The sequence below is a fragment of the Pipistrellus kuhlii genome, unplaced genomic scaffold (genome assembly GCF_014108245.1).
Source record: "Pipistrellus kuhlii isolate mPipKuh1 unplaced genomic scaffold, mPipKuh1.p scaffold_m20_p_25, whole genome shotgun sequence".
NCBI classification, from domain to species: domain Eukaryota; kingdom Metazoa; phylum Chordata; class Mammalia; order Chiroptera; family Vespertilionidae; genus Pipistrellus; species Pipistrellus kuhlii.
This window is the reverse complement of record NW_023425524.1, coordinates 7,629,579-7,653,800: the sequence shown is the minus strand read 5'-3', so window position 1 is coordinate 7,653,800 and position 24,222 is coordinate 7,629,579. Positions and strand designations below refer to the sequence as shown.

Below are 24,222 nucleotides of genomic sequence, written 5' to 3'. Positions count from 1 at the left end.
ATGTTTTTTCACAGGATTATAACCCTTGAGAAGGACAGAATGGCTTTCAGAGTTACTGGTGCAGAGCAGGTTGCCTTGAATTTTGCTTCCATTTCAGTATTTTTCTTTTCCCTCAAATCCTTTCAAAAGTTTCACAGAGCTTTACGCACTTATGGCATATATTAGTTTCACCTATTTCTTGTGCCTAGGTCCGTGGTTAGAGAGAAGTTTAAGTTTAAAAAAATGTGGTTCTCCAAAGAAATTTCAATCGTTGTACTGCTGATAGTTGGCTCTGTTGACTAATGAGTTTGCCGACCACTGGCCTCGGTGAAGACCATAAAATTATTATTGTTAATCTTCACCAGCTTTGGTATTTCAAAGTAGCAGCATTCTCATGCATTTGAACATGTTACCTTCATTAATGCAGTTTGATTAGCCTATCTGAAGTATGTGAAAAATTGTGGTGCAGAGCGAGTATTATTGCTTTATGCTACCTCATGTTAATTACAGCCAAGGTTATAGTTTAGAGAAAGCTGTGTTATAGAACTGTACTGTGGCCTTTAACTTTGAAATTAACACGGGAGATTGTCAACCTGGGTTAATTACAGCGTTAGTCTGTAAAAAAGAGAATGGCTGAGGTGCCCCTTTAACTCTGTCCCCCTGCTTCTCTGCCATTGTAATTATAATTTCATTTGTGATGTCGCACTGATAAGTAGTTAATTTCTAATTATTTACTGGAGAACATGGTGCTTGACTGGACCTCTGAAGAATAATTTGCTACAAACAAATGTTCAGAGCCAGTCTCCAATGTTACGCACATGTTCGAGAGTTCATGTAATGGCCGGTAGAAAGCACACCGACCTGATTGGAGACTTGAATTGCGTGTAGTCACCCTCATTTTCTGTCACTAACTCGTTCTGGTAACGGTGGGAAAACCATGGCATCTTTGGTTGGTCACAGGTTTCCTAGAGAGCACATTCATAGCAAACTATTAAAGGTTTGGAAACAAATTTTAACTACTTTGTTTAGCTTGTCTCCCTGTATACTGACTGTAGTCCCTGTCACAGAGCAGACCATCACTGCATATTTTTATTTCCTTTAAAATATATTTTATTGATTTTTTACAGAGTGGAAGGGAGAGGGATAGAAAGTTAGAAACATCGATGAGAGAGAAACATCGATCAGCTGCCTCCTGCACACACCCCCTACTGGGGATGTGCCCGCAACCCAGGTACATGCCCTTGACCAGTATCTAACCCAGGACCTTTCAGTCCACAGGCCAACGCTCTATCCACTGAGCCAAACCAGTTTCGGCAATATTTATTAACCAAATACATGCATAATATATATTTGATTGAACGAATGATATTAATACTTTTACGGGATGTTTGAAGAAGTTACAATTTTTGCTTAAAATTGAACAGTTGGTTGTCATAAGTAAAGAGATACCTTTAAAATATTCTTACACATATTATTAAGAAAATATGCCATTTTTTTAATATTTCCTCCATAATGGATAATTTTGGGTAGTTGATGCTTGATTTGTTTGGGAATTGAAACTTGAGCATCTCGACAAAAAATGTCAAATATATTGAGAACAGATGGATAATTTTAATGTGTGGTGGTCCTTACAGTTAATGGAGGTCTGTAGGAAATGTACTTCAATGGACAGGGACGAATGTTTACTATAACTTTAATTATTTATATACAGGTGCTTCCATAATGTTCAAGTTTGGTTTGGTTTTAGGATGGCTTTCTGTTGACTTAGAATGCTAGCTTGTTTAGTCTGTTTTTCATTGAGCTGAATCTTCATTCCTTGTTTTATCCACTGGCTTATTCCATATTTGTTGAGCATCTATTGTGTGTCAGGCACTGTCAGCTTGTTTTTACAAATAAAAATGCTATTGAATGAAGTAAAAGATGTGAAAACGTTTTTTCAATTGTAAAATGACATTCAGGTGCAATTATTATCATCAAATTCTCAAATAGTCTGAACAAAAGTACCCTATTATAACCACTTTGTGTAAATTCTGAATTGAATCTGCCAAGAATTTTGAGTGCGATTTTTTTTATAAGAATGGGAAAAATTAGGTTCCCCAGTGATGAAATGTTTAATGAAGTAGGCTTAAAAGAAAAATAAATCAAATTTTATCTGTGATAGCTCATTGGGTAGAACAGATTTCTAGGGAAGGTAGGACTATTAGGAGAAGGTGAAGTTCGTGCTACTTTCCTGAACAGATTACATGCTTCAAGTTCAGCTCATCAAGTCCAGCTCATCATTTTGCAGATTAGTGGGGGTTTTTGGTTTGTTTTTTGTTAATCCTCACCCAAGGATTTTTTTCCATTGCTTTTCTGAGAGAGTGGAAGGAAGGGAGGGAGGTAGAGAGAGAGAGGGAGAGAGGAGGAGGAGAGGGGAGAAAGAGATAGAGAGAAACATTGATATGAGAGAGGCCCATGTTGCCTCCTGCATGTGACCGAGGTACAAGCCCTTGAGCGGAATCAAATCCGGGACCCTTCAGTCCGAGGGCCGACGCTCTATCCACTGAACCAATCCAGCTAGAGCTGCAGATTAGTATTTTTAACAGACTGAGGGAGAGAGGGTAGATGATGAGGTACTGGAATGTTGTCACTGCAGGAAAACGAAAGCGTATAGCTTGCTGCTTATGAGTTAATAGCATCGTTTTCATACACAAACGAGCATTTATTTATTTCTAGCATATTGATACCTTTGAATGTCTTTTAAGTTATGTTCGGAGAATGTGTCATTTCAGTCAATACTCAGGAGCAATGTTTAAGGCTGAAAGTTATGGTTATTGGGTAGACTCTGTTCACATTGAAAGATGCAAATGCATAAAGCTATCTCTGGTCAAGGGCACGTATAATGTGTGGGGTCACTGCCCCTCACAGAGGTGATAAATTTTATCCTATTGATTTAACATAGATTTTAACAGTTTAAATATATGAGCCCCAGTGAACATTTTTTTTTTAAACTGAAATACCAGTTTTTGAAACAGTTTCTTTATAAAATGAATTCACTGACGTTGGGTTGATGTGGAGATTTCAGCCTCTCGCTTTATCCTAGAGAGGCAGTGCAGCTGGAAAGAGCATGCACCTGTGTCGAAACCCGTTTGGCTCAGTGGATAGAGCGTCAGCCTGGGGACTAAAAGGTCCCGGGTTCGATTCCGGTCTAGGGCATGTGCCTTGGTTGCGGGCACATCCCCAATAGCGGGTGTGCAAGAGGCAGCTGATCGATGTTTCTCTCTCAATGATGTTTCTAGCTTTCTATTCCTCTCCCTTCCTCTCTGTAAAAAAATCAATAAAATATATTTAAAATAAATAAATAAATAAATAAAAATTAAAAAAAGAAAGAGTATGCACCTGTGCTCTGTGCTGGGCCTCCATGAAGTAAGCCCGTGACCTTGGGCAAGTTTCCTCGTCTGCCCTCAACTGTCAACCGAAGGTCACTTCCAGCTTTAACATTCTTACAATGAAATGTCCACCTTAAAAAAAAAAAAATCCATTTTGACAATACTTTTGTTTTTCTAGTGTTTTTTTATTGTTGTTGTTGGTTTTTTTTTTTTTTTTTTTTTTTTTAAATAGGGGTATGGTAATGCATCACTTAAATAGGGAAGTCCACCTTTTAAATAAGTCTGTTGGATATGGATTATTTTTGGTTGTTACTAAGCATTGATCCCTGACCTCTTCCATTTCTAACCCTAAGAGTATTCAGATAGGAGTTTCCCTTTACCCATGTGCCATCATTTTATAGTCAGAAGCCAAGAATTGCTGTAATGGGTGTGAGGCCCCTTGCTACAGTAGAACCAAAGGGAAGGCCTGCAGGGCAGCTCCACACAGGACATCATTTAGTTCCCAATATTTACCTCTCTGCCATTATTTATGTAAAGAGTTAACCCTCTTGCCGAAACCGGTGTGGCTCAGTGGATAGAGCATTGGCCTGTGGACTGATGGGTCCCGGGTTTGATTCCGGTCAAGGGCATGTACCTTGGTTGCGGGCACATCCCCAGTGGGGGGTGTGCAGGAGGCAGCTGATCAATGTTTCTCTCTCATCGATGTTTCTAACTCTCTATCCCTCTTCTTCTCTGTAAAAAAAATCAATTAAAAAAAAAAGTTAACCCTCTTAATGGTTTAGCTCGGTATGTGTCATGTAGCCAGTGGACCAGGTTGAGGGCTTCCAGAAGGTTCATACACGAAATTAAAATGATCTTTGGATTCTTGACTAAAGGGTTTGTGGTTTCTCTGTTTGTTGTTGCTTTTCATGGTGAGAGGAGCCTCGTCTTGAATGATGTGGCCACATCCTGTGGCGTTTCCAACGCGGGCTCCTCTGGACACCAATACCCGCTGCTGAAGAGAAAGAAAAAGAGAGCCCTGTGCGTTCAGACACATGGAGGGTTTGCTGAGATGCTTACTGTGTTTATCCTCATGTTTCAAGAGAAAGACACATGGTTCGGAGAATTTTCCCAACTTACTGGACCAAAGGGTTTTTCTTTTTCCATTTTTCTTTAAAAAAAAAAAATTTCTAGAACTTCTTTTTAATATCCTGCCAAACATATTTTGGGGAAGTACCCCCCAGATCCTACTATCCCTTTGCACTCTGTACAGTAGGAGAGCCGGATGCTTTTTTAAAAAAATATATATCTTACTGATTTTTTACAGAGAGGAAGGGAGAGGGATAGAGAGCTAGAAACATCGATGAGAGAGAAACATTGACGAGCTGCCTCCTGCACCCCCCCCACTGGGGATGTGCCCGCAACCAAGGTACATGCCCTTGACCGGAATCGAACCTGGGACCCTTCAGTCTGCAGACCGATGCTCTATCCACTGAGCCAAACCGGTTTCGGCAAGCCGGACGTTTTTGGGGACAGACTGGGCCCTGCCTGGAGGTCCTGAGGCAGCCCCAGGGCGTAGGATGGCCATGGCGTTGGCTTCGGCTACACAGCCTGTGGGGTCTGGAGTCTGGATTCCCGGCTGCTCAGTGGTTAGGCTGTGCCCTTCATCTGCATCAGAGAAATAACTGGAATCCAGTCTAGCACTGGCCAATGGGTCTCTCTCTCCTTCACTCCCCGCGAGGCCCATTGATCCAAACGCAGTTTGAGAAAGCCCCTGAGACAGCCCGTCCATCCCTTTGCTGGTTATCTGAAACTGACGCCTGTGTCCCAGGCCACACTTTTGGCCCGTTTCTGGGAAATGCTTTCACTCCGTTTTATCTCGGTATTTCCCTTTTTAGGCTGAGAGGGACAATAAGACATCACCCTGTAAAACGTAAAACGCAGTGCTATTTGTGCATGAGGATATTTTGGGAACTTCGTGTTTTTTGTTTTTTTTACACTAGAAGGTGTCTGGTAAAGACCCATGATAAAAATGTCAGATTTTTAGTCCCAGGAAGAATTATATTCCTTCTGAGCCGCTTCCTTTTTTTGTGAAAGTCCTGATGGGTGCTGGAGGTATTGAGACCTGTAGTGTTACCTTATTTGTAAGGCTCCCTGAAGGCTCACGCTGAATTGTGTGGCCATCTCCACAAACGCACAGGTTTTTACTCCGGCTTCCTGGGCAGCGATTTTCAACCTTTTCCATTTCACAGCACGTATAAGCGAATTCCTAAAATTCTGCTGTATAATTTTTCTGTCACACTGGGCACCTATTGTATTGGTGATTATTATTATTATTATTATTATTAATTATTATTATTATTATTTATTTTAAGGGAGGGGGAGAGACAGAGAGAGAGAAACATTGATGTGAGAGAGACGCATTGATTGTTTACCTCCCACACGTGCTGCGACAAGGGTCAGAGATTGAGCCTGAAACCCAGGTACGTGCCCTTGACCTGAATCGAACCCGGGACCCTTCAGTGGGCCAGCGCTCTATCCACTGAGCCAAACTGGCCAGGGCTGTTGTCAATTTTTTATTTGATATTCTAAGGCACATGTGTCAAACACAAGGCCCGCGGGCCAAATCCGTCCCGCCAGGCCTTGCATTGTGGCCCGCACCGCGCTGTCATCACTGCACTCCGCTGCGTTTCCATCACACTGACAGTTTATGACTGTTCAGTAAACCATTCGGCCCGTGATTTAGGCTGGATTTTAGATTTTGGCCCCTTCTCTGATTGAGTTCGACACCCCTATTCTAAGGGAAAAGAGGTCAGTGCCCTGGACTAAATAGTCAGGTATTGGATGTTTTGTTTCAATTGAATTTCTTGAGGTAACATTGGTTAATAGTATTATGTAGGTTTCAGGTATACAATTCTATAATACTTCATCTGTATATTGTGTTATTATTATTATTATTATTATTTTTAAATATATTTTATTGATTTTGTACAGAGAGGAAGTGAGAGAGATAGAGAGTTAGAAACATCGATAAGAGAGAGTCATCGATCAGCTGCCCCTTGCACACCCCCTACTGGGGATATGCCCACAACCAAGGTACATGCCCTTGACCGGAATCGAACCCGGGTCCCTTCCGTCCCCAAGCCGACGCTCTATCCACTGAACCAAATCGGTCTCGGCTGTGTTATTATTATTATTACATGTTTTAGTAGTCCTTGCAGCACACTAGTTGAAAATCACTGATTTAAGGTCATGTTTTGGAGTTAAGAATGCAGGCTGTGGAGTCAGACACCTTGGCTCCATCATTTTGTGTTCAAATCGGGCAAGCTGTTTAACCTCCATGAATCTCAGTTTTCCCATCTGTGAAATGGGGTTAATAGTACCTCCTAAGGTGGTTGTGAAGATTACCTATATGACTAATAGGTTTAAGTGCCTCTAGGAGTTCCTGGCGCCTCTTGAATGCTCCATACTTTTAAAAATATTTTTATATTCCCTGTGTTACTTTGTCTACTTTAAAAGTAATTGATTTGGTATTTGTCATATTTTGCTTATTGTAATCAACCTAAAATATTTCTTGGAACCAAGCAGACTAAGCATACCTAAATGTTGGTTTCGTAGCACCATGGTAATTTACATAAAACAAGGCAATTCAACACATTCACAATGGCTTTCCCATAACTATTTTTACATTGACAGAGATTTTTGAAATTGGACATAGATGGAAGATTTACTTTTTAGTCCACTTAACTTTTCGTTCTCTTGCCTTTTGCCTCCAGCGCACATCAGCAGACACATGTTCTGTGTTCTCTGGGTAGGTGTGACAGCGGTTTTTCTGAAGGACATTTTTTTATTGCAGCCTCTTAGGCTAAGCGTTCCACTCTCATTGGAAACCCATCACGAGACCAGGGACGTGTGTTGGTTATACAACCGTTTGATAAATGCGCCCCCCAGTTCGAAGAGCTCGACTTTTCTGTAAGGTCAGGCCCATTGAAGACATCGACAAAGAATCGGTTGTTTGTTATTGCTGTGTGATCTCCAAGAACGGAAGGGGAAAAAAAAGACATTCTTTCTTCAATACTTCCTTCCAGGCTGAGTCACCGCCAGAGAGTGGGAAGGGCAGCAGCAGCAGATAAAAACCCCAAAGCTGATATCACACACTCCCATTTCTCCGTGTTGGGGGCCAGCGGGGAGCCACCATGAGCGATGTCACCATTGTGAAAGAAGGCTGGGTTCAGAAGAGGGGTAAGTGTCCCACAAAGCCAGACGCGTTGCTGGTAAGTGTGCTGGCACTCAGCAGTGTCTTGGTAGTTGATTTTTTTCCTGATGCTGTTAACAGATAAACTGATGTGCTGTGTCCAGTAAGAGAGAAATGATGGTTAGCATATGTGTTAGGAGTTTGCTTGTTATTCAAGGATTCTTTGTAGTTCTTTTTAAAGATGTATATATATACTTATTGATTATTTCAAAGAGGAAGAGAGAGAGAGAGAGAGAGAAACATCAATGATGACAGAAAATCATTGATCTGCTGCCTCTTGCATGCCCCACACTGGGGATCCAGCCCGAAACCTGGGAATCGAACCACAACCTCCTGGTTCATAGATGGATGCTCAACCACTGAGCCATGCCAGCCGGACTGTAATTCTTTTATTTTGATAATTGATAATCAAGTTTGGCTTTCTGGTATGTTATGGGCATGTATGTTACAGAAAATAGGTGTGATGTTTTTTTGTGTTGCCTGCTGACTCTACAAATAACAAGAGAGAAATCTTTAGAATGACTTAATATCAAAAGAAGTTGTCTAGCTTGTATGTATTTTAAGACATGTAAGCATAAATCAAATAATCCAGTTATATTAAGCCAGTTTGGTTGGTGGTAGGGGAAGGGATTAAAGGAATAAAGGGGGAGGGTCATCCACAAACCCTTGGATTCACCATCTCATGAGTAGGTAAGTTAAATCCTGATTGGAAGACCACAGGAGGAAAGGGTGTGTGTGTGTGTGTGTGTGTGTGTGTGTGTGTGTGTTTATGTTTAATTTTACGTTTTGTTTTTCATGATCTACTTGTAGTATTTCGTGTTTGCTCCCACTTTAGATAGATAATTCAAGTGCATTATTGTGCTTTTGTAATATGAAAGGAAGAACTCTGCAATGTAAAGCATGTTATCCTCTATGAGGTCACCTCTGCTAATGTGGTCAGCGTGTTTATTAGAATTCTAGAGTTTGGGCTAGTTGCTAGGCAACCACTGCTTATCCACGTGGCCGCATCCGAGTAGGCTGAGGGCTCTTTCACTCTCAGGACTTTTCGGTTATTGATGCCATTTTCTGGTTAAACATTGCCCTTTAAGGTGTGATTTTAATATTCTTTTGAGGGTTTGTGGTTCATACCTATGCCTGAAGCTGTTGACAATGGTTAAATGCGATTATGATGTATTTTTGTGCTTTTAAAAATCAGCTTTATGGAGTTATTTACATATAATAAAATGTACCAATTTTAAGTGTGCCCTTTATGAACTTAGCTAAACTTTTAAAGGAGTGTAACCGACACTATAATCATGACACAGAACATTTCTATCACCCCCCAAAAAAATTCCTGCCTTCCCTTGGTAACCACCACTCTGCTGTTCCTATAATTTTGCAATTTCATACAAGTCGAATCATACAGCATGTAGTCCTTTGAGTCTGATTGCTTTCTCATTGCCTAATGCTTTTTTCCCCTCCACAATCCAAATGCTTTATTGATCTGCTGAGATGCTTACAAATACTGAAAGTCATCCAGCCCGGACTCTGCACCCACAGCCGAGGGCCGGAAGGGGCAAGGAGGCGGGCTGAGTGTGAAAGTGGAAAGACTGGCCAGGCTGCTGGAGGCCTGGTCCTCTCTCCATGCTCATCACCCTCAGGGCGCTCCCTTCTCTGTGCTCCCCTTACCGTCCTGAGGAAGGGAGGGAGAGGGCTGGCCAGGCCAGCAGGCTGTGCATCACGGCCTGGAGAGGGGTTGGGGGAGGAGCTGTTAGGATCCCTGAGGGCCTGGGCTGGGGAGATGGTGGCGGATACCCTCAGATGGACCCCAGCTTAGGCTGGGGGCTGAGCTAGGGAGCCGTGCAATGAGTATGTAACCATGGCAACGAAGCCGTTACTCTGGTGACCATGGTGATGGGTCTGCAAAAAGGTGATGGGGCTGAGACCCCAGGGATAAAACTTGAGGTCTCTGGCCCTTGAGCACAGTAATGAAAATATGAATGCGAGAGAATAATGGGGTGAGAGCAGGGTTTGGGAAGTGCACCGCCTGAGCTTTTAGGATTCCTTTATATAGTTGTGTTTTTCATTAATTTGTTCATCTTTCTTGTTGTGTAGTATTCCACAGCTTGTGTTTACCGTTCGCTGGGCATGTGGGCTGTTTCTATTGTAGTTTGGGGCTATTACGAAGAAAGCTGCTGTGAACATGTGTGTGCGTGTGATTGTGTGATGCATTTTTCTTGGGCTGTGACCCTAGGAATGAGATTGCTGGGTCCTTTGGTAAGTTTGTGTTTAACTCTGTCAAAACGGCCAAACTGTTTTCAAAGCGGCCGACCATTTGTGTTCAGTTTAATGTCTTTCATGTTATTCTCATTTTAGAAATTTGGAAAGTGTTTTCAGATTTCACTGCTATGTGAAGGAAGGTATTTTTAAATAAGGTCATGGATGTGGGTGCAATTTTTAACATAAATAGAAGCTGTTGCCATCACCACCTTTTATCAAGGGTTCAGAGTGGTTGTTGGGTCTGTTTAATTAATTGTGTCTCCCCTGAAATACCATTATAGAGGTTGGTATATAGTATATGGGAATATAGAAAAAGGGGAAAAAAATAAAATAGAATTTCTCAGTGTTTTTCCTGCATTGGTTAGGGAAAGAGAATTCTAGTGATGTGTGTGTGTGTGTGTGTGTGTGTGTGTGTGTATGTATATGCTTGCGTGCATTAATTTGGGGAAGTAGTCTTATCAACATAAGACTTTGAATAATACACAAAAGTATAAAATGCAAAGTGAAACTCTTTCTACCCTCTACCTCTTCCAACTAGTTCTTATCCTCAGAGATAACCATTTTAGACCTTTCTAGTTTTTAAAAAAATGTATTTTTATTGACTTCAGAGAGGAAGGAAGAGGGAGAGACAGATAGAAATATCAGTGTTGAGAGAGAATCATTGATGGGCTGCCTCCTGCACACCCACACGGGATGGAGCCCACAACCCGGACATGTGTTCTGTCTGGGAATCAAACGTGACCTCCTAGTTCATAGGTCAGTGTTCAACCATTGAGCCATGCAGGCTGGGCAGACCTTTTTACTTCTGCTGATTATCCCAATTTTATATATAATGTGTTAAGCTTTATTTTTGATTGATCTTTTTTAAAAAAAATATATTTTGATTTTTACAGAGAGGAAGGAAGAGGGATAGAGTTAGAAACATCCATGAGAGAGAAACATTGATGAGAGAGAAACATTGGTCAGCTGCCTCCTGCACATGCCCTACTGGGGATGTGCCCACAACCACGGTATATGCCCTTGGCTGGAATTGAACCTGGGACCCTTCAGTCTGAAGGCCAATGCTCTATCCACTGAGCCAAACCAGTTAGGGCTTGACTGATCTTAAGTAATCTAGTATATCCCCATTGTAAAAAATGAGAAGCTTTACTTTTAATTCTTATTCTCTTCATTTTTTCTTTTTTTGGGGGGGACCTTTATAGTTAAACATATTGTATCATCAATTCTATAAATTACTTAGACATTATCTTGCCACTTCTTAAGAAAAAGTAGTACCCCTTATAATCTTTACCTCGATTTCCTCACATTTCTTCTCCAGTTTGTTAAGTGTAATATTTATTTTATGTCGTAACGGTATAATAGTTATGCTTGATTCCAAAAAGCAGTAATCACTGTTATGCTATGTAAACAATATTAACTATAAACAAAGTAGTAGGATGCATGTGATAGGAGAGCATGTGGACTTCTTACACGCGATTGGTACTCAAGGTCACGTCATACTTCAGTTTGGCTTCTAGTTTGGGCTATAACTTCCCCCCCCCCCCCAGGATTTTCTAATTTCCCTGCTATTGGTAGAAGATTGTATATGCCTTTATAATATCACTAAGTTATCAAGTTTTGAAATCATACTATTGGTTGAAGTTCTAATGTGAATTGCCTTTTTATATGGATATGATCAGCTGATATCATGCTATTTAATTGCATTCTTGGACAAGTTCTATGCTCTCTTAAATGTTCCCCTACCCCCTTTTTTTGGATTTATTTTGCAATTTTCTAGAGCACTTCCTGAAGTAATTTTTTCAGAAAGGGTGTGTGCGTGTGCGTGTTGTCCACACAATGTTTGAGAATGTCCTTTTCACTTTCACACCTGGCACATGCCTTGGCTGGGTATAGAAGTCAGGCTTCAAATAGTTTTCTTCAGAATTTTGAAGGTTGAATTCCATTACATTTTAGTAACCAGTTTACTGCTGAGAGGCTTGGCACTAGCATGAAGAATGTTTTGTAGGTAGCCTGCTTTGTTCTCTGGAAGCTTTTTCCCCCCATAGGATTATGAAATTAAAGGGAATAAGCTATAGTCCTTGTGTGCTCATTCTGTAATTCATTCAAACGGTGGACCCTTTGAAAATGCAGACTTTTATGTCTTCAGTTTTGGGAAAGAAATCTCCTATATTTCTTTTATTATTATTTCCCTTCTGTGTTCCCTGCATTCCTTTATGTTTTTTGTTTTTTAATTTCTCTTAGAGCTTCTCTAGCAGTGCACTGTTTTAAGTTTTTTCTTTCATTTTGCCATTCCTATTTTTTTCTCTTTGTTTCCTTGACCTTTTTACTAGTATTCCAGCCCTTCATTGACTTTTATATTTCAGTTATTACTTTATGTTCCCAGCACTTCTTTCTTTATAGGTTATGGCCACCTGCTCTTATTTACTTAACATAACATTAGTGTCTTCTTCTTCTTCTTTTTTTTTTTTTTTAATATATTTTATTGATTTTTTACAGAGAGGAAGGGAGAGAGATAGAGAGCTAGAAACGTCGATAAGAGAGAAACATCGACCAGCTGCCTCCTGCACACCCCCTACTGGGGATGTGCCCACAACCAATGTACATGCCCTTGACTGGAATTGAACCTGGGACCTTTCAGTCCGCAGACTGATGCTCTATCGCTGAGCCAAACTGGTTTCGGCTACTGTCTTATTCTTAGGACATTGAATAAATTTTATTTTGAAGTTTATTCTCCTCTTTGAATAATTCCTTCAATTTGCTTATTTTGTTTCTTTTGTTGTTGGGTGTTTTGTTTTTTGGTGGTGGTGGTTTTCTTTAGCTATCTGGTGACCCCTGATTATCTGGATATATTTGTGAATGAAAGACTGGGATTGCTGGTAGCGGCCTCTGTTAATTTTTACAGTTTATGTGTTTCTCCTGTATTTATAACAAGTTAGCCTCACTGAGAGAAGATTCCTATGGTAGTTTTTGTGTTCTTGAAAGCATTAGTTGAAATCTAGGGGAAACCAAATTGGTCCTTTTTTTTCCTCCACCATTCTTAATTTATTCCTTTAGAAATTTCAGTGAAATTTTAATAATAATGTTGTGTAAGTTTCACTATATAATCTGTTAGTGTTTGACTGTATTTTGGTTCAAAGGATTTCTTCCAGAAGAACAGTATGATTGTAAACACCCTGGGCAGGTGGTTACCACCTGAACTTGGGTGTGTTCTCGTTCAAGAATAAATATGATAATATCTGCCTTCCTTACCTCACGAACATGCGGTTTTAAACATTACGAGGCCATGCTTGCAGAGGAGTGATTTTTAAACTCATAAACTATTAATAAAGGGTACTTACTAGTATATAAGAAAGTTATGCTATGGCCCTTACTTTCAATGCTAGTCCTTTTCCTCAAACCAGTATTGCTGAATCAATTCTTATTAGCTTCTATTCAGATATAATCTCATTTTATTTGAACTTTTTTTTAAAAGTTGTTCTCCAAGAAAATGAAAAACAAAACAAAACAAACAAAAAACAGCAACAAAAAACACCCCAGATAATTATTAATGGTGCGTAGCATAAATCCTTTATGAGTGGCATGCAGTAAGGAAACGTTTCTCTCTGTGCTTTTCTGGAGCAGTTGCAATGTGGTGTTATTAATGGAGATAAAACATGAACATGGTATTGTTGGTGCTAAAGATGACAGTAAAAGAAACGTAATGTGGCAAACACAGGGTCGAGTGTTGGCCTGCAGCTTTCTCCTCGGGGGTCCAGGCAGGGCCCCCACAGCTCAGCTGCACAGAGGAGTCATCTGATGCACTTGAATTTATCTCCCTCTCAGACCAGCCCAGAGGTGTCCTCCGGGTGACTGATATCTCTAACCTGGATGTCAGATTTGCTTTCTTATTTTGTTTCATGATAGCTCATGGCAATGTTTGCTGTGAAGGAACTTGCTGCATTAATAAAGTTCAAGCAGCTTCAAAGGTCTACGTTGCAGAATTAAGTAGACTGCAGTAATATTGATCAAGGGCTTATTGTGATTCACAAAATTGTGTTTGCTTAACAGCGTTATTTCTTAAAAACCCGAGTATGTAATCTCTTATAAACATGGACAGCCAGCTCCTTGATAGCAAATTAAAATCAGTTATGTATTTCTAGTCAATTCACAATGGTACTGTTTTGAAATTGGTACCAATTGAAAGGTGGTTTTATCATTAAAAACATTTTGGTTCTGGAGAGCATGATGCTAAGTGAAATAAGCCAGTCAGTGAAAGGTACCGTATTTTTCAGACCATAAGACGCACTTTTTCCCCCCAGAAGTGTGTGGGGGGGGAAAGTCCCTGTGTCTTATGGTCCAAATATAGCCTACACATATACTTTAAAAAAAAAAGTTTTTTTACTTGCCCGGCTCTGTGTGGTCTCTGTGTGCTTGCCCGGCTCTAAAATGGTTCTAAATGCTGCTGTTTACTTTACAGGGTTGATTACATGTGTTTATGACTGTGATGTTGGGTTTTAATGCACATAAAATATTTTAGGACACTATTTGTTTCAGAATCTTTTTTTCTTCATTTCCCTTCTCTAAAAACTGGTGCGTCTTATGGTCCGGAGCGTCTTATGGTCTGAAAAATACGGTAAATACCACATGATCTCACTCATTTATGGATAATAAAGAACATTACAAACTGTTGAACAAAAATAGAGGCAAAGAAACGTTGAACAGACTGTCTAACTACAGTGGGGAGGTAGGTGAGGGCTGGGAGCGGAGATAAGAGATCAACTGAAGGACTTGTATGCACGCATATAAATAAGCACAACCAATGGACACAAGACACTGAGGTGGAGGAATGAGAGCAAGTGCGGGGAGGGGAGGGGCGGGGGGGGGGGGGGGGGAGGGGGGAAGAGAGAAGGGGTAGGGAAGGCCAGGGGGGATGTTAGGGGAAAAAAAGACACATGTACTACCATTTGTAATACCTTAAACAATAAAATTTAAAAAAGCATTTTGATTGATGAAAATGCTGTTTACATGCAAGTATACGTTAAATCCCTTACATCTTTCTTGTATTGACACCTAACAGTCTGAGTTTTCGTGTTGTGCTGTGTCTATAACCAGCTTGTGCTTTCAAATAACTTTTCCCTCAGTGTGCCTGGTGCTTCTGATTTCCAATATCTATCTCTTAACCTGTCCTCTGAGTTATATTTGTCTCATGTTTTATGAAATGCTGTGTTAGATGAACCAGAATATTAGTATTTGGTCATTCCTAGCTCAGACTTGGTAAGTCTGTTGTCTTACAAAGGAGCTTAATCCCACGATGTGAAAATGCACAGTCGGGGATACACCCACATCCAAGGACCTTTCCTTCTCCTTCATTTTGTAGGTACTTGGGTGCCTTTTGTTCCTGTCTTATGCACGAAGTGACTTTTGAAACAAATTATGAAATGATTAAGGAAAAAGTAAATGACCGTATGATTTCCTGTTTACTACTCGGCGGCGGCAGCAAGCATTTTCCATAGAAAGTAGGGCTGCGGTAGTGACCCTAACCCTAACCCTAACCCTAACCCTAACCCTATGACCACGTGATCCATTACAGAAGCTCACTTTGGCTTTTTTTTCTTTTTTTTGTAATCCTCAGCCGAGGATATTTTCCCATTGATTTTTAGGGAGAGCGGAAGAGAGAGGGGAAGACAGAGAGAAACATCAATGTGAGGGAGACACATGGATTGGTTGCCTCCCACATGTGTCCTGACCAGGGCCAGGGATTGAGCCTGCAACCGAGGTACGTGCCCTTGACCGGAATGGAACCCGGGGCCCTTCAGTCCACAGGCTAACCAACGCTCTATCCACTGAGCCAAACCAGCTAAGGCTCCCTTTGACATTGATGTTGTAAGTGAAGAAAAAAATGTAGAAAAATTAAATTTGTTAGTAATGACATTTAAAACTCTGAGATTTGACGTATTTACATTGTGAAATTTGTTTTTCTCTTACAGTTTCAATTGCCATGTTTGAAAAATTTAACTAAGTAAACCAAATGCAGAGAACCCTCAAATGATAGCTTTCACATGCATTCTAGAGTTGCAGAATTCCACGGTTGCTGCTAGACACACACACACACACACACACACACGCACACTCACCACCATACATACACACACACATCCAAACCGCCCCCCCCACACACACCCCTTCCCATTCAATAGTCGAGTTTGGTGTGTTGACTGTATCTGCACCTTGCCCAATTCTTATTCAGGTTACTTTAAGCTTTTCTATGCAGATGGTCTGGTCATCTGCAGAGAGCCTCCGTTCCCCTCCTTCCTTTCCAGTCCTTGTGCTTCTACTGGATTTGTCTGGGTCACTCACTGGTTAGGACCCCAAGTGCAGTGTTGAGTAAAATTATGCTAGTCGACATTGTGGACTTATTTGGGAAAGTATTTACTTCACACCTAGTGTCGTATGAGCTTCAGGCTTTTCATGGCTGCCCTTTATCGGTGGAACAATTCCTTTCCTGTCCTAGTTTGCTGAGTGTGTGTGTGTGTGTGTGTGTGTGTGTGTGTTTTATCATGAATGAGTGTTCGATGTTTTCAAAAGATTTTCCATATCTATTGACATGACCACTTGACTTCCCTTTTCTCATTCTGCTAACATGGTGTGTTACTCTAATTGCTGGAATCAATCCCATTTGGTCATGACGGGGTTTATATATTATCAGTTTTGATTTGCTAATATTTTGTGAAGGAGCCTTCTTCCCTTCTCTCTCTTTTCCCCCTCCCCCTCCCCCTCATCTCTACCAGAATATAGTTCATTTAAGGTTTTGGTATACTGGTTATGCTAGACTCATAAAATGGATTGTAATAGGAAGTATCCCCTCCTTTTTGAAGGAATTTGCATAAGCTAGGTTTTATTTCCTCCTTACATGTTTGATAAAATAGCTGGGTTGAAGAATTTTGATAAGTAATTCCATTTATTTAATAGCTATAGGGCTATTCAGGTTTTCTGTTTCATCTTGGGTTGGTTTGGGTAAGTTGTGTTTTTTAAGGAATTTGTCCATTTCATTCCAGTTTTTTTATTTGTTAGACATAAGGTTGTTCTTAATATCTGCAGGATCTATAATGATAATCCCCTTTTAAATTCTCAAATTATAAATCTCTCTCTTTTTCTTTGAACTGTCTTGCTAGGTGTTGATATATTTTACTAGAGGCCTATTGCACGATATTCGTGCAAGAATAGGCCTTCCTCCCCCTGGCTTCGCTCCTGGCCGCCTGGGAGCCTGCAAGTCTTTATTCCCAGTGGAGTACTGCTCCTGTAGCTCCCTCCACCACCCCACCCCATCCCCCTCATAGCAGGTGTCCCACCTTTCCTGACCACTCTGCACCAGCATATGCAAATTAAACTGCCATCTTTGGCTGGTTAATTTGCATACTCACTCCTGATTGGCTGAGAGCGTAGCAGAGGCAGGGTCAATTTACATGTTTGTCTATTATTAGGTAAGATTCTTCCAAAGAACCACATTTATGCTTTATTTTCTTTGTCCTTTGTTTTCTATTTTATTGCATGTGCTCTTAATTATTATTTTTTGTTTTTTAAAATATATTTTATTGATTTTTTTTACAGAGAGGAAGGGAGAGGGATAGAGAGCTAGAAATGTCGATGAGAGAGATACATCGACCAGCTGCCTCCTGCATCCCCTACTGGGGATGTACTCGAAACCAAGGTACATGCCCTTGACTGGAATCGAACCCAGGACCCCTGAGTCCCCAGACCAACGCTCTATCCACTGAGTCAAACCGGTTTTGGCTGCTCTTACTTATTTTAATTTGCTTGTCATTTTCTGGTTTCTTAAGATAAAAATATTACCTTTTTCCTTTTAAATAAGCATAAGAATTTAAAACTATGGATTTATCTTACTTCACTGCTTAACTGTGTCTCACAAGTTTTGATATTGTATTTTCATTGTCATTTAGTGTAAATGTTTTCTAACTTTCCTCATGATTCCTTTGAACCTTGAGTTATTTAGAAAGGTATTGTTTAATTTCAAAATATATAAGGGTTTTTAGATATCTTAGCGTTAATGATTTCCAGCAGGGGTCCTCAAACTTTTTAAAGTGGGGGCCAGATCACGGTCCCTCAGAGAGCTGGAGGGCCGGACTATATGAACTACTAATTCCTACTGTAACACCTCGGCTGCGCTCACTGCCCAAAAAACCTGGCGGGCCGGATCAGACTCCTCTGCGGGCCGCATGTGGCCCGCGGGCCGTAGTTTGAAGACGCCTGTATTAGAGTGTAATTACAGAAGATACTCTGAAATTTTTTGTGACACTTTTTAATGGGCCACCATTTGATCCCCTTGACTTTAAGCTGTTGTGGGTATAGTTTTTAAATGCGTGGTTAACCCTTTGTACACCATAAGCGTCTATACACAAGCAGCAGACCTTCTTTAATTAAATTCACAATATCATGGCAGTAAACTGGTTAAGGTGGTTGATAGCGTGTCATCTCTTCCATATTGTGGCTGTTTTTGTTTTTAGTTCTGTCAGTTACTGAGAGCGGGGAAAATCTCCAACTATGATTGTGAATTTGTTTTGTGCTCATGTGATAATAATCATGCACCTACCACTACATCTTCTATGTATATTTTTGCTTATGCCAGTTTTATTGCTTGGCATATATTTTTTCCCCCCTTTGCCTTTGTCAATGAAAATCTTTATGTCCTTCAAGGCCAGGTTCCAATGTCCTCTCAACTTTTTTTTATTTTTATCGTAGTCTCAAAGTTAGAATGCTCTCTCTTGTCTAGACTATGACCTCACTTCCATGCCTTTGCTTCCTTGTGGCTTCAGATCGGCTGGTTACTAAATAGACCCATTTTTTTCTGCCTCTCCCTTGAAAGCTCCCTGAGGGCCGGAACTGTGTGTGTGCTACATCTGTATTTCCTCCCCCCAGGGGTCTGCCAGTACCTTGAATGTAGTATGATCTTAATCAGTCTTCAGTGAATGGATGAGGGGGAGGAAGAATGTTATATTAGGTAGAAGTTCAAACAGCTCTGTATCACGGGTTTCAGGGCAAGGACTAGACGTGGGCAGCAGAAGCATGGCGGGCACACAGTTCCGAAAGCGGCCTGCGGCAAAATATAAACAAATAGTTTTCCATGTCATATAGGTTTTCAGGTCTTTCAAGATTGCTGTGCCTAGCCATTGTGGCTCAGTGGGTAGGGCTTCAGCCTGCAGACTGTAGAGTCCCCTGTATTCGATTCTGGTCAAGGGCACGTGTCTGGGTTATGGGCTCAGTCCCCAGTGGGGTGTGTGCAGCAGGCCGCCAATCCACGATTCTCTTTCATCATTGGTATTTCTATCTCTCCCTCTCTCTTCCTCTCTGAAATCAATAAAAATATATTTTAAAAAGAAAGAACAACTATTTTAATAATAATAATAATAGTAATAATAATAAAAAAGATTGCTCTGATGTCTTCCCTAAAATCCTCCTTTGGAGCAAAATCTTCTCTTTAGTCTGTTTGCTGTATGACCTGGTGTCCAGCCCTCTAACACATAACCTCGGTGCCCTCCGGTGTAAACACCGAGGTTTGTCAGCATTTCTCCCAGAATGTGGTGCCCGCAGTGAGCACAGCGCTGCGGACGGTCCCTGCAGGGGAGGGAGTCACTGCCAGCTCCCACGCTGTCATTGCCGGCTAAGGGCTGGCACTCCTCCGTTTTTCACCTAAAGGATCACATTCGGACTCCAGGTTGTGGTCTGGAGGCTGCAGTGGCATTCTGAAACTAGTTCCTGCTTTGTCATACATAGCCATCACTGGGTGTTATTCTTGTTAGTTTTGGCCATTATTTTGCTGTTTTTTATTTCACATATCTTTGTTACTGAGGTTTAACTTTGCATTAATGCTTTTTTTTTTTAATCAATCTATTGTTCATATTATTACAAAGGTTCCTCATTTCTTCCCCCCTCCACCAGGTTCCCACCCCACCCTCCGCCCCCTCCCCCTCCCCCATTGTCCTCATCCATAGGTGCACAGTTTATGTTCAGTCTCTTCCTCCCTCCCTTTCCCCGATAGTAAATCCCTTTTCAGATAGTAAATCAGTTACTTAGCATTTTCTCATATCTATAATACCTCCACATGCCCAAGGATACACTTCACACATGCATTAATGCTTTTAAGTCATCTTTTCAAGTCAAATGAATTGCTTGCTTTTGTCCTTACTCAATTTTTATATATGAGGTTTATGTCTTTTGTCAGGTTTATAAATTTTATATGTTCCTATTTCTCAGTAAGAACTTTTTGTATATTTCTAGTACCATTGATTTTACTAATTTTTTGTTGTTGCACACATTTCTCTTGGCTTGAATATACCTTTGAACTTTATGGTATGCATGTGTTGTCATATAAAAGCTTTAAACTGTGCCCTAGATGGTTTGGCTCAGTGGATAGAGTCTTGGCCTGTGGACCAAAGGGTCCTGGGTTTGATTCTGCTTCATGGCACATGACCAGATTATGGGCTCGATCACCAGTGTGGAGCCTGCAGGAGGCAGCCGATCAGTGATTCTCTGTGATTATTGATGTTTCTCTCTCTCCCTCTCCCTTCCTCTCTGAAATTATTAAAAATATTTTTAAAAAAGCTTCACGTTGTTATGCAGTCTAATCCATCAAACTTTTCCCTTCCAAGGAGCCATTGAAGTCATCCTTGCCCTATTTTCTTTGAGCATCATCAGAACTCAAAAAAATTGTGTTATCTAAGTTATCTACAAAATCTACAATCTTGTTATCTATAAAACTCATTCTGTAAAAGACTCAAGCAGTAGGCTTCCTTCACTCCCACCTCTGCTACGTGTGCTGTGCCAAACAAAACCCAGATTTCCCTTAGATATTTCACAATCAGAAAGATATTTGCCAAACCAGAAGTAGCATTTGCCTCTTGCCAAGACATTGGGATTTAAGAAATCCATCAGGCAGGATACAGGAGGAGGGATAATTAAAGAAATGACCCTTTTACATTTGGTTCTGTATAAACATTTGGATATTTTTGCTTTGTCTCACTTTACATAAATGGCATCATAAACTCTTTACATGTCTTAGAGATGTGAGTGTGCTATTGCACTAGTTTTTATAACTTGCTTTTAGTAAATCTAGTTTTCCCATTCATCTACTTTGCTTATACTGAAGTACTCAGAGACCATTGGGTTTGTCCAGAGGTTAAAAGGATGGGACTCAACTTCAAGTCTTAGTGTTGCCATTTATTAGTGACTATGGGCAGAATACTTAATCTCAATACGCCTTCAATTTCTCATCTGTAAAACGGAAATGATAATGTCCGTTTTATATGGGTGTAAGACTCAATGATCAGAATGTTTGATTAGCTCTTATCACAGTGCGTAGGACATACTAAATAGTTAAACAATAGCTGCTGTTATTAAAAAATCTTACAACATACTAGAGGCCTGATGCATAAAAATTCGTGCAAGAGTAGGCCTTCCTTCCCCCAGCTGCTGGCACCAGCTTCCCTCTGGCATCCGGGACCCGGGCTGTTTTCCTCCTCCAGCTGCCTGCAGGCACCTGGGACCCGGGCTGGCTTCCCTCTGGCCCTGGCTTGGTCAGAAAGGATGTCTGGAATGACATAAGAAGACGTCTGGTCTAATTAGCATATTACCCTTTTATTATTATAGATTAGAGGCCTGGTGCATGAAATGTGTGCATGGTGGGGAAGGGTGTCCCTCAGCCTGACCTGCACCCTCTCCAATCTGGGAGCCCTCAGGGTATGTCCTACTGATAGCTTTGACCTGCTCCCCACCGAGGCGAAGGCCAAGCAGGCCGTGCTGGGAGCTGCCTTGTCTCTGCAGTTAGTCTCCACAGAGGCGATGAGGTTAATTTTCATACTTGCTCCTGATTGGCTGGTGGGCATGGCAAAGTGACAGTCAATTTGCATATTTTCTTTAATTATTGTAGATTTCTAAATTTGATAACAAGGTTACTAATACTTACTATTTAGACTCATCCATTGTTTCCGTCTATAAAAACAATAAGGCTGCTTGCCTTTTCAGTAGCTTTTTCTTCCTAACCTGCTGATGCTTTCCATTTCCGAGAGATCATTGGTGCTCACAGGGGCTCTGAGGCCAGTCACCTCTTCCAGTGCCTTTGGCCTTTGTGTTGGCACAGGGATGCTTCTCTTTCGAGAAGACCCAGGAAAAATAAGTCTTCCTTTCCCGTTGTCTGGCTGAATGCAGGGCTTCATCTTGTATAACTTAAAAACTCATGTTTGTGACCATGTGTTTCAGTTTCTCATAGGATTTGCAAGCTCATTAGCTGTTTTCTGTATTTGCTCTTTGTTACGATTCTCTTCCATCTTCCACACTTTTTCTTAAATGAATTAGTGCTGAGACAGCAAGTACTCACATTTTTTTCTTTCTCACTCAGGGTTGGAGAAGGCCAAATGACAGTCACATTGTAGTCCTGTGGTTGAACTTTATGACTAAAAATGTTTGCCGTAACACTAATTTCCTTCCGAAAAAAGAAAAAGAAAAAACACACAACAACAACAGAGAACACTAAATCCCGTATCTTGCAAAGTTAAAAGTTAAGACAATCTAAAATTCCTGGGTCAAGAAATAGAGGCTTACGTGTGTTTTTCTAACATTATAATATCAACTGCTAGAAAAACTGAAAATGAAAATAAAAGTAATAAAAATTGGGAAGAAGGGTGTAGGGGAACTCAGTTTCTCACCTTCATAGTGAGAAGTCAGGTGATATATTAAGAAACAGAGTCCTGATGCCCAAAGCATTAAAAGTGGTTATTTTTGAGAAGTGGAATGGGGGGGTGGGTGTGTGTGTGGTGGAAGAGGTACTTTTAAGTCTTATATCCTTTCATATGTTACTGAATTTGTTACTTGGTGCACATATTACTTAGCAAAGTGTATTCTATACAATCCCAATTTATAAAAATAAAAAAGCATAGTTTTATATATGCCAAAATATTAAAAGTGATTATCTCTGAGGAATGAGTTGTTTTCTTTAGTATGTGTTTCCGTATTTTGTTATAAAGTGAATGTGTGACTTTGATGATCAGAAAAGTATTATTAAGGGAAAACACTGGGGACCTTCTGGATATAGGCACTTATTTGGCATCAGTATGACTTCTTTATCTATACAAGTACTATAACTTCAAAAAAAAATTAGAGGAAATGTACACCGTATTCCCTTACAAGTTTGTAAGTGTATTAGAAGGCAGGCCTTCTGCTAAAAATAACAGAAAATCCAGCCAACAGCAACAGACAAAAACAGCTTTATTTTTTCCCCTTCAGAAGGGTAAAGGTGGGCAGTTGCTGGCGGTTTAAGAGATCAGAGTAAAGACATCAGAGATGCCAGCTCCCTCCTTCTGCTGCTTTGCCTTCACCTTGTTGGCTTTAGCATTCTTACACTTGCCGCTTCAAGCTCTCCCAGTGGCTGGACTAACGGTCATCCCAGTGCTGTTCAAGGCAAGCAAATGGGAGGGGGCAGTGTCAGCCGCGGGTGCCCCTTTATTAGGACAGCAGCCATTCTCAGCAGCGTGCCATCAGAACTCCTTTTATGTCCTGTCCTGTGGAACTGGGTTAGTGTTCCCCGTAGTGAGGAGGCTTTCAGTCTTTGCAGAGGAGGGGCAATGGGAAAGGGGACTGGGAGCTAATATCGTGTTAGCCAACCCGCTCGTCTGCCACAAAAAGTTTTGATAACTGCAGTTCTGGTGTTTGCACTTCAGCCTCCAATCAGATCTGCAGGAGACACAGCCTGGCTAGAGGGCAGCATGGAAATCCAGCACGCAGGCTTTCTCTCAACGTTGGCCCCATGGAGGTGGTTCTAAAATGCAGCTGATTTGTCTGGGCCCCGGGCTTCTAAACTTGTACTCCTTCTTTAAAAAAAAAAAAAAAATGATAGTTTCGTATTCTGAAGAGAGAGTGAATTAGGGGGTATGTTTGCACAACGATCCCCAATTGAACTTGAATTTCCTTGCAGAATCCAAATTGCAGTGTCTAGCCTGTGATCTGAGGATGATGCGATTGCAGTGTATCAATTATGGGAAGGTTTTCATGTTTGTTTTTAAGTCAGTATGCAGTGAAATTGGCCATCACAGGTTTTACAGTGATGAATCCAATAGAGCAACCCAGATAATACTGGGTCAGTTAAAAGTTCCCAAATTATATCGTCCAAAGTATTAGGTCTTACACTTACTTGGTTTTTCCTCCACGTATTTAAATGGGTATTACCCTGTAATCTTTTACTTCTCTGTCACTGGCTTTTGTTTTTTTTAAATGAACACTTGTTAAAATTTTTATTTTACTCACACGATTTGAGTGAATCAGATGTTTTAAGGATTCAAAGGAGCAAAAAATCAAATGCAGTAAAAGAATGTTGAGATGAGTTGCAAATGAGGACAA

General features: G+C 40.8%; 1 protein-coding gene across 5 annotated transcripts in view; it reads left to right on the top strand.

The window, feature by feature from the left end:
- Window positions 1-24,222, top strand: part of AKT3 (AKT serine/threonine kinase 3) — a 165,366-nt gene that overhangs the window by 6,025 nt on the left and 135,119 nt on the right. For all 5 annotated transcript variants that reach the window (XM_045587130.1, XM_045587129.1, XM_045587131.1 and 2 more), the window contains one exon: window positions 7,415-7,568. In XM_045587130.1, the coding sequence (XP_045443086.1) occupies window positions 7,523-7,568 (46 nt within the window). In that variant the 5' untranslated portion in view covers window positions 7,415-7,522. The remainder of the gene's footprint in view (window positions 1-7,414; window positions 7,569-24,222) is intronic.